This window comes from Lygodium microphyllum, chromosome 9 (genome assembly GCF_053477565.2).
Source record: "Lygodium microphyllum isolate KBCC chromosome 9, Lygodium_microphyllum_v1.1.10, whole genome shotgun sequence".
NCBI classification, from domain to species: Eukaryota; Viridiplantae; Streptophyta; class Polypodiopsida; order Schizaeales; family Lygodiaceae; genus Lygodium; species Lygodium microphyllum.
Genome location: NC_141143.1, coordinates 5995496 through 6010489, shown reverse-complemented (window position 1 = coordinate 6010489; position 14994 = coordinate 5995496). Strand labels below are relative to the sequence as shown.

Sequence of the window (14994 nt, the reverse complement as noted above, 5' to 3'; positions counted from 1 at the left end):
AATAGTAAGGTCCCTCAATAGCATAGTTTGGGCCAATGTCAAATAAAAGATGTTGAGAAGGTGCTCTTTCCATGTATGGAGAGAGCGAGAGAGAGAGAGAGAGAGAGAGAGAGAGAGAGAGGTCTAGTGCAATCTCCCCTTTATACTTTGATATTTACCTCAAACTAAAATTAAGAGATAAGAAGAACTTCAAAATGTGAAGGATTTTGGTATTAAAGCCTTCAAATATAAGCATTTTACCTCTTAAAATTCTCAATGAAAGATTTTTCACCTGTGAGAGAGAGAGAGAGAGAGAGAGAGAGAGAGAGAGGATGAAGCGCCCTATTTAGTATAAATAGGGAGCTAACGCAGTTATAAGGCTCAGAATGTTTAAGCTCCATTCCGAGAGAGTGTGTATTTTGAGAGGGAGAGGGAGAGGGAGAGGGAGAGGGAGAGGGAGAGGGAGAGAGGGAGAGAGGGAGTACTGGTGAGGGTGGCGTGTAATGGCATTGAGCTTAGAAATGCCAATTGGGTTCAAGATGGCGAAGCAAGTAAAGAAGCTTACGATGAATGGTGCTGCGAGTGCTCATGTGATGATGTATTATACTAACTATCAAGGCCAGGTAGTTCTCTTCCAAAGCGAGATAACGACGATGATGATGATGATGATGATCGTGTTCATGCTTGGCAACCCGCTCTATAGCTTTGTTCTTTAAAGCTTTGTTCTTTAATACTTGACCTAATACTCACACAAGTAGCAGCCCTTGCAGACAAAAAGAGAGTGATCCACACACAAAAAGACCCAAAGAACTAGTTCTTTAGTTAGGTCCTCTAAGAGCCGCACTACTATGGGCTCTCCTCGAGTACCTCCACTTATTGATAGAGGTTAACTTTGTCTTCTTGCTCTCCATAACTGGATATATTTTGTGTTCTTTCTAGTAGCTGCGTCCTAAGGTCCTTTGGCTGTTTTTGGAAGTTCACTGGACATGAGAATCTTTGGAATTTCCAAAAATCTCCATAGATCAATGGTATGTTGATGGTGTGCATGATGCTAATGATATGAACTGTGTCTGTAGAGCTCAAGCACCATGAGACCCAGCCCAAACATCAATTCTATTCGGCTTTTGAGGATGAGCTCACCGATACTAAAATGAGCTTCTTGGATTGTTTTCAACAACAAAGTGACAAGAAAAGGAAGCTTACAATGGACCAGGTAAAGGCCAAGGTTGTGTGATCGTAAACCCTACCTATCATACCCTAAGTTTTTTCTTTCTTAAATCTTAGCATGGGAATTTGAATGACCAAGAAATGGTCGAGATTGTGCATACTAAGTTTGGTAATTGATGAAGTTTCTATGTGTGAACATTTGCTACCACACTCTAAGAGCTTGACTAGATTGGTATTGCATGTGGAGAGTCAAGGGACATTCAATAGCTAAGCCTTCACTTCCATCGAACTCACTACATGGTTATATACCCTTTGACCGAAAAGAATGAAGCCTAGAGCAATATCATTCTTTTGATTGTAATCATATGTTGATTGGACCTTCCAAACCATTGTTGGTCCAGATTTTTCTTTGTTGAAGGTGCACCAAATATTACCAACTAATAGGACATGATTAGAAATAACGAGATTATTGCTATCTATTGAAAGTTAGTAAGCATTAAGATATCATCTATATGATCCATATGTGTTATGGTACTGGTGGAGATGGGGTCCCCTTTCAATAGGTAGATGTACCACATAGTTTTAATAAACAAGCTTTTTACTTTCTAATGTATTTAGTTCTTAACATATTAAATTTAACTCTCACAAAAGTTATACCATATAGGTGGCAGCTCTTGAGTCCATATTTGAGAGGGCTAGCAAATTGGACACAGAGCGAAAATCTCAAATTGCAATTCAATTAGGATTACCACAACGGCAAGTCGCTATATGGTTTCAAAATCGAAGAGCACGCTCCAAGAACAAGCAATTACAACTTGATTATGACTCCTTAAAAGTCAAATATGATGAGATGGTGAAGCAAAACAAGAAGTTGCATGAGGAGGTTAGAAGTCTTTACCATTGATTGGATACAATGCATACTTAAACTATTTTGGTATCTAAATTAGAAAACTATAAAGGGTACAAAGTATGGCTTAACTATTTTGGTATATAATTGAGAGCGCTAAAAAGAAGGCAAAGTATGGGCTAACGTCTTTTGCTATCCAATTATAAGAACACTACAAGTTGGCACCATTAGCCTTGACAATTTAGAGAGCGCTAATACTAGTTACTGCTTGAGTTATCGTTAAGGTTTTAAGGTTGAATTAGTGTGTCACACGTTATGGTTTACAAAACGTATCATAGCTCTTATTTTTCAAAGTGCATGCATGCATTTCCATCACAAGCACAAAAAGCTAGACACAAGATCTTGACTAAAGGTATAATTTTCATACAAAGAATGCATGAATGCATTTCCATCACAAATGCAAAAGGCTAGACACAAGAACTTGACTAAAAGCACAAACATTTAAATATAGCGAGCATGGGACTAGCGTGAACCTAGGCCATGTAGAGCACTTTCAATTAACTTAATAGTTGAAGTTAGCATAAGGGTCGATAAGCTCTTATAAGAGATTATCTTTGCTCGATTTGTTCCTTAATATATTGAAATTTGATGGATGTGGATTGTAGGCAAGAATTATAGTATAGTTCTAAATGTGCTTGTGAGTTACAAGTATACATAGACATCTCACAACTTCTCTAAATCCACTATGTATAAGTACATCCACACATGCATTATTATATTGGCTAAATATTGAGATTATTGATGTTCTTCAACATATGTGCATTAATATATCAACTAAACGTATATATTCTTGACATCTTTTAAAGAGTGGCAAATGTTGAGTAGCAAATGAGATTTGTAGCACATGTGTCTAAGTCTTAAAAAAGCTTCATGACTATTAGAGAGTGAAGCAATAAATTTTTAGAAAAAAACAATTTACTTTTACATGTTACGATTTCATCATCATCATCATCATCATCATCTAAAGAGCATAATTGCTAATTTGGAGGCAATACTAAAATGCTCAATCTTTTATTGCCAACCCAAAGATAATTCGATTGGCTACACAATTGGAGGGAGCTTCCAAAAACCAAATGCAATTAATCAATAATGATGGTACAAAGGTTGATTTGAAGATGGATCTTTTAAAAGAGGCTTCAAGCACACCTATTGAGGATGATTTATATGGAACACCAACAACTGTATACGAAAGTGAATTTTCAACATCACCATCACCTATCACCAACATTTTTCAAATAGATGAGGGAATTGCTACTTCAACAATGGTGACATCTCCAAAGGAGTTCACATTGAATCCCTTTCTCCTACATCAAGTAGCCTTGAAGCTTGAGGATGGATGCACACAAGATGATTGTAGTATTTTGTTCGCACATTGGGACTAAGTCATCCCTTTGTCCAAATAGAAGCCACCCCAAATGTACATTATTATGATAAACTTATCTTAGATGGTTGAAACATTCATAACAATGTGCCACATCTATCACATCGTGACTTATTTAGTGTGCCCTTGGATGTTGGTTGTACTTATGTTGTGGATATTCATGATAGGATGTAAAACATTGAATAGATTTTATTAGTGTCCTCAATTATTTCATTACAAGGGATAAGAGTGTGGCAAAAAAATCAATATAGAATATAGGATCCAAATATGGAATTATTTAACTACTTTTAAATGTGTGAAAATATGGTTATATTACTTAAGCAAGAGGTAATGTCTACAACTCCCATAGGGATTTTACCTAAGTAAATAAGTCAAAGAGCACAAAATTAATACCACACAATTCCGTGTTACTCTAGAAATTGAATATAGCAAACTTGAAAAGCATGAGGAATTCCCTTTAACCTACCTCAAGATAACATTAAACTCTTGGAAAACTAGAGCATAATTCCTAAAACACCTTCAGCTCTATTTTCCCCTTCCATGTAGAAGGATGTTCTATGTACTCCAAATAGTCCTAAGGATAGCAATTGTCATGATATCCCATACTCTTTTCAAAGTATCTTAATCCTTGATAATTGCATGTTTCATTTAAATAGAGTTATGAAGGCCTACACTCTCCACCATTAATAACAGTCCTATAGAAGAAAAGCCACTTGTAGTAGTTTAAGCCTTCCACTATAGTTTTGTTTGGTCCTCCTCAATGACAGAGACCATAAGAAATTGTTTCAAGGAAAGGTGACCAACAAGACAAGACATTAGTTGAGAAAAGAAGTAAAATAAGCTATATAGTTTGTATTCTAATTGGAAAATCTAGGGCCATTTATTTAGAAAGTATAGGCATTAAGTATTCTAAATTAAAAAAATATTACCTAAAACTTCATTAAAACAATATTTGATAGTATTGGAGTTTTCATAAGCTCAATCAATGAGCTTGATAGAATGCTTATTATTTCAAGCACCTCATCAAATTCGACAATGGCTACATCTCACATAGCCTCATATAGCCAATACATCTCTCACACTCATGATCTATCCATTCTTCTCATAAGCCACATGAAAGTAAGAACAAAAAAATTGACAAGAGTATGGTGAACTCAGGGGCTTATCTTCTCCTTGATGTTGTGAAGTGAAGGCTTGATGGTGGCTTTACAATTCATGTCATAGTTCTCAATCTACCTCCTCTACTCCATAGCTTGTGATGCGATCTGCAACAAGCACTCACTCTATGAGAGGAAATGTGAAGAAGAGAAGAAATCAAACCTCTCCTCTAGTCCTCCTTTTAGCCAAGAAGGGGAAGAAGAGAAGAGCACGTGGAAGGAAAAAGCTTCACCTCTGAACTCCCTTACTTGCTCCCTCAGTCTCATACTCTCACACTCCCTCACTCTCAAGGTAAAGCACAAGTGAGCCTTATTTGTGGTTTTCTATTATTTTTGAAGGTTCACCTTGTATGCTTGACATCACTCCCTAGGTTGTTTGCTTGAAGAATGATTATGCTAACAAGTTCTCTATCTTCATTGTGTGCTTGAAGCAACTCCTCAAGTGTTTTCATGCTTCTCTTACTAGCTCTTACCTCTTTTGAGTTAGGTATTTTCTTCATGTCTTTCCCTTAAGTACCAATGAGATTACCCTAGCTGAAAGTTGTAATTATCCTCACATCTAGGAGTGGTAGATATATTTGTCACACTACATAATCAATATTGCATTTTGTTGCTCTCTTAAAGGCTCTACCAAGGAATATTTCATTTCCCATGTCCTCATGGTTTGGGAGTATATGGAATAAGATGGGAAAGACTTTAGTCTTGATGATTGTGTGGATTATGCATTTTTAAGGAGAGAATATAGTTTTTCCCCATAAGGATCGAGGATTGCATTGGTTGATGTAAGCTCTATTTGTCCTATCTCATCCCAGGCTTCATAGCTCGAAATATTGAATCCCCTCCTTCATCGATAAGGATGGTAATAATATGCTCTCTTTTTGCAAACGACCCGTGAGATAGGCAAGAGGTATATTACTCATCATCTTCCAAATCTAGGTCGCCAAACCCAAGCCTTTTGAATGCAAATGTTTGAAATTCTTGCTACAATATTACTAGATATGGTTCACACATTAGAATTGTGATTTTTTCATGCAATGCTACTCATAGTGCATTCAAGGTCAAGATTTTTGAGTTTATTCATTGTCATGTTTGTCTTCTAATGGTGTTATATATTGTTCAAAATGATTACATTTCAAGCACTATATGCAAGTGTTTCTATGTGGCCTAGTATCCCTTGATGGCTAGTCTGGAATTTTAAAGTTCTATGGTCTCTATTTTTAGCTCATTGTGTATGGGCTTCCCTTGTGGTTTTTTTCAAGAATTATTGTGAGATGTGTCTATTCTCTAACTAGCTCTTTTTAAGGATCCTTTTCTCAACTTACTTCTCCCTAAGTCTTCTTAGTGGTTTGTTAGTACCCCTTCTATCTATGGTCATTTCAGTATGGTTTGTTATTTTCTTATTATTGTTTTTATGATTCTGGTTTTTCATTGTGAGTGCTTTGTTTGGTACCATTACCATTTTTTGTCTTCTTAAGCTTCTTACAAATTCTTGATGATTGGTTTCTTTGGAGTGCATTGTTTTTTCCCAAACTCTTATGACAATGGGAGTGTGTACAAAAAGACTTTTACTCTTCTTATCCAATGTGATCAAATACCAATCCAAGTGTCATGCATTCTACTTGTGCTTGGTTAGGCTTTGCACTAGTGCATTATGCTCAACAAGCAAGTCTTCAATGCCTATGCAATGGTGTCATTGTTCTCAATTGAATATGTTAGAATATCAAGCTCATTTAGTGTGTGTTGACCGACATGAGCTGGACACAGCTAGTCTAGCCATAGTAGTTAGATACATTAAATAAGTCGGTGCCTTTGGTGTGAATGGTCTTATGACCGTAGGTTGTATCTTTCACTATTGAGTATGGTATAAATAATAGAGTGTGAGAGAGGAAGCTTGTTGCTTCACTCTGTCTGTCTTCTATCTGCCTCTTTGAATCTGAACATGGTATCAGAGCCATGAATGGGCTCACTAGTGGAATGCACTCAATAAGAAGACTTGAAGAGTAAACTGAAGAGCTGGAAAAAGAAGAGGACTGACTGCCATTTCCATCAAAGGTCACACTAGAGGTATGTACAGTGAAGCATTGGAGTCTTCTGGCTTGAAGAAGGGTTGTTGCTTGCTGAGAGGTCCTCCAAGGACTGATTGAGCATCAGTGAGTGTATCATTGTCATGGTAATGAGCAAGATGTGCAGCAGCACAGATCTGTTCAGCCAGCGTGTTTGCGCCTGTTTCCAGGCTGAACTCCATGGCTGAGATTCAGCACATGGACTGCTTACCAAGGCTCTATTGAGCATTACCAGGAGTGTAGCTTGTCTGGAGATTCACCAAAGCTCCGTTGAGCATCAACAAGTGGGCAAATCTGATCTGAATGTACTCTGAACAGTCTGTGTGGACTGTGCCTATGAACAGGCTGCTCTCATTGGCTGAGATTCAAGGAGTATAATACTTGTCAGGTGGCATAGGGCTTGGATGCATACCAAGGAAGGTTCTTAAAGGGTCTATCCTACTATTGCTCTTGTGGGAGCTCATGTGGGAGCTGTAATAGAGGTGTACAGATCTGAATACACAGGGCTGAACTGTCAGTGAACTTACAGTGACATTGTACACTTGGGAAGCCTGCATATTTGGATGCTCTTTGGCATGTACATTGAACTTGGATGTAGCACTTGATGCTTGGTAGAAGACATGTCATACTTCTTGGGTATTTTTGACATAAGCTTGGAGCTTGAAGTGGCCTGATCTGAGAGCCTGTGATAGGCTGAAAATTTGAAAAAAATTTGCAGACATAAAGCACAAATTGGTTATTTCTGAAGAACTAGTTGGCTGGGTTTGTTCCACAGGTACTTGAAGACTCGGTCTATGACTATTGAATGCTTGAGCATTGGAAACAGAAGTAATGCAAATGGTTTATGGATATTTGGGACTGAAATTAATCCAGGTTGCCAGTGCATTGGCTGTTTGAAATCTGGGAATTTATTTACAATGTTCATATATGCTGGTTATATACTGTTTTGAGGTTCTATGCCTATGCATGGCTTGACACATGTACTAGCAGTAATCTATGGAAGTTTGGGACATGTATGACATGTATACTACTCAGTTTTGGGTTTGAGATCACTGCTGGTCACTCACAGAAGTACAGTTTTCAGACTGCATATATGTACCTTGGCAGTGAGGTTGCAGGAGTTCAAACCGAAGTGGATACATAGTATTTGCATTGACTGCTTACTCACACGTTAAGCCACTTGGTGTGAGCTGTTTTGGACTGTTAGTGGGCTGAAATACCCTGGTTTTTTACTGCAATTAATTGCAGAAAACTGTCATAAACAGTTCCGGGCTGAATTTGAACTGTTAAGAAAATCTTGGTTTGTAGGTAGTCAGGCAAGGTCTGCAACATGGCAAATGCTTATAGAACTGATAATGTAACCCAGATTGTGGGAGAAAAGCTTGATAGCAACAATTATGCAATATGGAAGTTCCGCATGGAGAACTTTCTGATAGGCAAAGGATACTGGGACTTAGTGACAGGTGTTGAGGCTGAACCTGAAGTTCCAGATAGGAATCCTACAGCTGATCAAAGACGAGCACATCGAGCTTGGACGGAAAGAGCTCGCAGAGTTTTACATTGGCTGTCATTATGTATCTCGGATGCTATGGTGATGCAGATCATGAACTGTAAATCTCCAGCAGATGCATGGAACATATTGGTCAGGTACTATGGCACAACTACGAGTGCCAGGAAGATACAACTGAAGCAAAAATTCAACAACATAGAGAGGAAGAACAGATCCATACAGGACTATGTCACAGAGATTAAAACCTTAGCAGATCAGCTCGCATCTGTTGGCTCACAGGTAGAAGATGAGGATATGGTTGCAGTGACCTTAAATGGCTTGGGTCCGGAGTATAAGTCTTTTGACACTTCAGTATCTGTGCGGGCTGAGATGCCTGATTTTAATGAGCTGGTTGCATTATTGATTCATGAAGAGGTGAAGCTTGGCTTAGCTACAGGGTCAAGCAGCTCTAAGAATAAGGATGCAGTTTTTTATTCGAATCAACGTGGTCGTGGTAGCCGTGGTAGAGGCTATGGATCTGGCAGAGGAGGCCAGCAGAATGCATCCTATAGTAATAGCAATCAGCAGTCATCAAATGCAAGAGGTAGTGGCAACTTTCGAGGCAGGGGGAGATCGAACTCCCGTGGTAGAGGCTCATGGCAGCAGCAGCGTCAGTTAGACAATCCAAATAAGGACAAGGATTGTCACTACTGCGGAAAGTATGGGCATATTGCAAAGGATTGCTGGAAGAAGCAGGGAAATCAGAAGGGCAAGCAGCATGGACATTATGCTACGTCCAGTCAGGCAGATGACTCTGGTGATAGACTGTTTGCCATGCAATATGTCAAAGATAAGGCTGCTCAAAAATCATCTGATGATGTAGTGTAGTACATTGACTCGGGGGCGTCGAATCACATGACTCCTCATGGTGATTGGTTCACGGATATGGTGGCTGAAAAGCATGGCTATGTATGCACAGGTGATGACACGCAACATAGCATTGAGCATAAAGGCAAAGTGCCTCTGGTTGTACATGATGGCAGGAAGAAGAATCTTCATGATGTTTTGCATGTTCCTTCGATTACGAAGAACCTATTGTCTGTGGGTCAAATGACAGAGCAGAACTTGCAGGTTCGCTTCAATAAGCATGGCTGCTTTATTGAAGAGTTTGGCAATGGATGCAAGTTGATCGCGAAAGGCCACAGAAATGGAAGAATGTTCACTCTTGATGCTACACTGCCAGAGCTGAATTCCGCTATGTTTGCTCAGGGTTCTGGCACTATCAGGGACTTAGAGATTTGGCACAAGAGAGTGGGGCATGTCAATTTGCAGAGGCTGCAGACCATGCAGAAGAAGCAGCTGGCAACAGGGCTACCTAGATTCCAATATTCAGATATTGGTCATGTCTGCGAGGCTTGCCAGTTTGGTAAGCAGTCACGATTGCCGTTTGTCAGGCATGTAAGACAGAGTACACGACCACTGCAGTTAGTGCACTCTGATGTTTGGGGACCAGCTCATAATGCATCTATGGGGGGTTCCAGATACTATGTATCCTTCATTGATGACTACAGTCGATATACCTGGCTTTACATATTAAAAACAAAAGATGAGGTCTTTGCTGTTTTTCAGAAATTTAAGGCACAGGTTGAGAAGGAATTTGAGTGTTACATCTCTTGCTTGAGATCTGATAGCGGTGGGGAGTATGTCTCCAATGAATTTGCTGATTTTTTGGCTGAAAATGGCATTCGTAGGCAGCTAACCTGCAGCTACACTCCGCAGCAAAACGGAGTAGCTGAAAGGAAGAACAGGGTTCTAATGGAAGCTGCCAGGGCCATGATGAATGAGAAGCATATGCCGCTTTACTATTGGGCAGAGGCTGTTGTGACAGCCGCATATATTCTGAACAGGACTCCCACTGCAGGCATTCATGACATGACACCGTTTGAGAGGCTCTATGGCTATAAGCCGGATGTAAGACACATGAAGGTCTTTGGCTGTCTTGCTTATGTGCACATTCCAGATGAGAAGAGGAAAAATATGGATCCCAAAGCGCATAAGAGTGTGTTCATTGGATACTCGCAGGAGAAGAAGGCATACAAATGTTATGATCCCTCTACCAGGGAGACTTTGGTAAGCAGGGATGTCATCTTTGATGAGCTGGGCTCTTGGTATGTCTCACCAGTTGCAGTGCCATCCGATCTGCCTTCCCCTCATGTCTCTACAGTTGATATGCAGCAGAGCACTGCTATGACAGGACCTATCAGTCAGACAGTATCCCCATGGACAGGGAGATTGAGGAGCTCACCGTCCACTGACACGGGTATGTCAGTGAGGGGGAGACATGATGTCTTGGACAGCAAAGGAAAAGAGAAAGTTAGTGAGGATGGTATGATGACACCTGGCAGAATGACTTTGGGCTATGAGTCTAGTGATACTTTAGACAGCGAACTTGGTATTCCGACTGTCTATACGCCTGGCACGAGGCAGAACAGGTACATTCCGCCTCATGAGAGAGGTGAATCGAGTAGTGCACCACAGCCTAGACGATCGCAGAGGGTCAGATACCCTGTTGATAGGTTGACGTACTCTGGTTATTCTGCAAAGCATTATGCATACATGACAAAAGTGATGGAGATCAAAGAACCAGGTACTTATGCTGAAGCAGCAAAGGATGAAAACTGGTGCATGGCTATGGACGAAGAGATGAAAGCCTTGGCTGAAAATCAGACTTGGGATTTGGAGACTACATTACTTTTAACTCAGTGTGGTTTCCTTAGTTTCTTAGCTATAGTTAGGCAATCTTTAAAGTAATGTAGTCTCCTTATTGTGGCTAGTGTAGCTAGTCAAAGTGATGGGATGCGATTAACTACAAAGTCAAAGATGTGAGTGCCTAGGGTTTTTTGGTTGTGTGTTGGCACTTGTAACGTACCCGCCTTAATTACGTGACAAGTAATGTTTTAGTAGTCACCCAGAGTTTACCTTCCAACCATCACCATACATACTCTAACCAGAATGACTGGCTAGTTTACCTACCCCGCAGGGGAAGCGTCCTATCATTACCCATGAAGGACCGACCTGAAGGTTCCTAATTGATCTAACGGTCACCTATCAACAACTAGCTCACATCCGAAGGTGTCCTTCGAGAGGCTTCTTGTCCGAGCGACTGCCATTACCCTTGGTTCATGGAGTACAATGCTTTTTTCTAGTAGCAGACTAAGGATTTATGAAATCCCTCATAGTGCTCTGGCGCACAGGTGCCATACCTTTCCCGTAATATAATTTACAGTTCGGGTTCTGAGACCAAACCCTAGGTAAGTCAGCGAATCGACCCTTCCTAGAGTTTCTTTCTAGCGTTTGTTTTTGGGGAAACCTCTTGGCTGACCGAGACCACCCTGCCATAGGACTCGATTTGTCGAGAATCCATCCACCCGCTTCCTTCTATGGAAGTTCTTAGCTTCATTAATTAAAATCCCTTATTGCATAGTTGTTCATTTATGTAATTTACTCATGGACATACAATCATAATAAAACAAATTCATTGATTATGTTCCATAATGTGTGTTATCCCACCCGTACTACAGGAGAAAAATTACAATTTCACGTGCTGCCTCATCCAGCGCATCTACATGTCACCAAGATCCAATCCACCTATAGCTGGTGTTTATAGGTATCCCAAGTAGAAATTGGGCCATATAGGGGACCAAATACTTCCTAAGTGCAAAAAGGATTTAGTAGCCAGAGCCCCCCTGGCACCCTATCCACCTCCTACTCAATACGATCCTTGTTGGGAGACCTCTCACCATCAGAGCCGTCCATGCTTCCGCGGCAATAAAAACATTCCCTCTTGGTATGGGGATTCCACACCTATCCTTGGGGGAGGTATAGGGCTCCTCAAATTTTATGTGTTCCAATACTTAATTCAATCATGATCTAATCTAGTGAATCACAAATAAGATTGATGTCTTCAATCAATTATGACTTCAATCAATCATGCAACTTTCAAAAAAACTTGTGGTATCACGATTGTAAAGGGTTGTTATCTGCACCCGTGACTCCATTAGTGACTCCCATGCTCACAACTCCAACTCTTGCTTCCATGTTAGTAGGGTCATTCGTGATTTCTACTTTTGAATTCCTTTTCTTTGGGGCCACAACAGAAATATGATTCGTAGAACATGGTAGTAATACCGGCTAGCCAAGATGTAAGACTCATGATGATGATGATTGGTTATTAAGGGATTCGATGATGTAGGCCTCGCGGATGGTTCTTCTTGCCTCTTAGAGAGTAATACTTCTCTCTCTCTAGTAGATGGAATAGGAACGAGAGTAGAGGTATGACTTCTAACTGGATTGATAGAATAGGATAAAGTTCTTCAGTGTCTTCTCTTCTTGGATTAGAGTAGAAGAGGATGAGAGATCTTCAACATATCCCCTTCCTTGGGTTGAATGGAATAATGTCTCTTTATCTCGTGGAATAGAGTCTCCTCCTTCCTAATCGGCATCTTGTCATCGTCAAGATTGCTCTTATCTCTTCCTCTCTTGGTATGGAGTCACATGTCGCATGGAATTCGTGTGGGGATTTGTGAAGTCACTCGCCGCAAGGACGGGATTTTGTTGTCAATCTTCAAAAATAGGCAATAAGCTTTAAGCTCAACTCAAGCCAATCTCCATAGCGACTCATGATGTTGGAACTTCGATGTAGGCGAGGGGCTTAAAGAACTTCCTCAAACCTACTCTTCGAAATTCGATAATGGCAAGATCGAACAAGGTGAGGGATAAAATCTCAACCTCAAGACTTACACACACTTGTGATTTTTTAATGGCCCTTCTCCCCTCCTTGTCCTCCCTTTTATAGTTTTTCTCCACTCCCTCTCACGTCTATTTTTTCTTTTCTTTTTCATAAAATCTTAAGGCATTTAGCTTTAAAGCTTATGCTTTTTTTACTATTTTCCTTTTTTCTACCCTATGCCTATCTGCAACTTGTTTAGATCATAACTTTGTCATATGAACTTCGAATATAGTCATCTGGGTACTCAAAACGATTGAACACGTCTATTGATAAGCTAACATGGCTAGAATTGTGAAAAATCCATCAAAAATAGGTGAAAGTGACAATTTTTGTAAATCACATCATTTTTCTTGATCTTTTGTCTTGGACGACTTATTCCCTTCAAAATAAGTCATAGTATATGTTGGATCCATCCAGAGTGGGAATTAAGTCATCTAAACATGATACTAGAGATTTCAAACTATTATAGTAAACCAGTCCTGCTTGTTGTAAATCCTGTAGAGATTTTAGTGTTTTTTCATGTGTGGACGTGCAACACCATGTATTCGCACATTAAAATAAACTAAGTAATGGGGACATTACATTCTTCCCTCCTTAAAGAAATCGAGATGTCCTCATCTCGAGAGAAATTGGGGGTATTCTTTCATAAGATTTACCTCATCGACCCAAGTGGTATCCTCTTCAGAATAATCCTTCCACTGGATGAGATATCCAAGATTCTATTAGGTTGAAGTTCAAGTAAACCTTGTCTCGGCATTACAACTTGTTGATCATCAAGAATATAATCATGATTAGGTACATACGACTTCAAGACACTTGCATGGAATACATCATGAACTTTTAGGTTTTTAGGAAGTTGCAGCTTATAAGCATTAGGTCCAAGAGCCTTTATGACTTTTTGTAAGGTCCACAGTATCTTGGGCTTAGCTTCTTGAATTTTCCCAATGATAAAGAACTCCTTTTTGGGCATACACATATAAAAACCTTGTCCCCTTCTTGGAAGATTTGCTCTTTTCTCCCTAGGTCAGCATAGACTTTCTGCCGATCCTTGGTAGCTTGTATATCTTGCTTGATGGTTTTGACTTGTTCATCCATCTCTTCAAGCATCTTCTTAGAAGCTTCAACCTTCAAGATAGGATTGGAGAAGTTTAGCTGAGTTAGGCATTCTTGCCCATATAGAGCTTGAAATAGGGTCATCTGAATGCTCTAACGATAGGACGCATTGTAAGAAAATTCCACCAAAGGTAGATATTATAACCATCGTCTAAGTTCTTTGCAACAATATGCCCTAAGTATGTCTTCGATGACTTGATTTACACGCTCTGTCAGCCTATCAGTTTGAGGGTGATAAGTTGTACTAAAACAAAGCTGTGTACTGAGAGCTTCAAATAATCCCTTCCAAAAATGTGAAGTGAATAGAGAATCACGATAGTTGATAATTCTCTTTGGCAGTCCATGAAGTCTAAAGATTTCTTTGACAAATAACCTTGCAATATCTGAGGCTTTCTAGTTGGTTTTAACCAGAATAAGGTGGGTAACCTTAGTCAACATGTCCACAATTACCATGATTGAGTTGTATCCTCCTTGAACTAAGGGTAATCCAACTACAAAATCCATACTAATGAATTCCCATTTCATCTTAGGAATATCAAGTGGTTGTAGCTATCCTGGCAACTTAACTCATTCGGCTTTTATTTGTTGGCAGCTCAAGCATTCGGTTATGTATTTAAGTACGTCACTTTTGAGCTTCTCCCAATGATAGCTTTTCCTAACTGCATTGAGAGTTTTGGCATAACTAGGATGCCTTGAAAATGGGGACTCATGAGCTTCCCATAGTATCTTCTTCTTAAGTTCTTGACTTGAAGGAATACATAATCTTGTCCTGAAGTAGACAAGCCCTTCATCAATAGAGAAGTTAAGATACTTTTTGTTAAGCTTAGAATTTTGTTCTTTATCCTAAATTTCCTTCAGCATTTGCTAATATTTGGGATCATTATTTGCCTTCTCCTTGGGTAGTTCGATGATGGGATTGCTAGGCATTGATATTATTGTAGCTAGTGTT

The 14994-nt window shown here is 39.7% G+C and overlaps 1 protein-coding gene across 4 annotated transcripts; it reads left to right on the top strand.

Annotated features, from left to right (window-relative positions):
• The first annotated feature begins 421 nt into the window (after positions 1-421).
• On the top strand, positions 422-3520 carry LOC148030778 (homeobox-leucine zipper protein ATHB-52-like). 4 transcript variants are annotated; one of them, XM_087684288.1, is made up of 5 exons: positions 422-602; positions 750-864; positions 1056-1204; positions 1811-2029; positions 3082-3520. In XM_087684288.1, the coding sequence occupies exons 2-5, from the start codon at positions 828-830 to the stop codon at positions 3433-3435; spliced, it is 759 nt and encodes a 252-aa protein (XP_087540414.1). In that variant the 5' UTR covers positions 422-602; positions 750-827; the 3' UTR covers positions 3436-3520. The 4 variants fall into 4 exon arrangements, with proteins under 4 accessions (XP_087540414.1, XP_087540413.1, XP_087540416.1 ...); XM_087684287.1 differs by having other exon boundaries at positions 422-864; XM_087684290.1 differs by lacking the exon at positions 750-864 and having other exon boundaries at positions 424-602.
• Positions 3521-14994: the final 11474 nt, after the last annotated feature.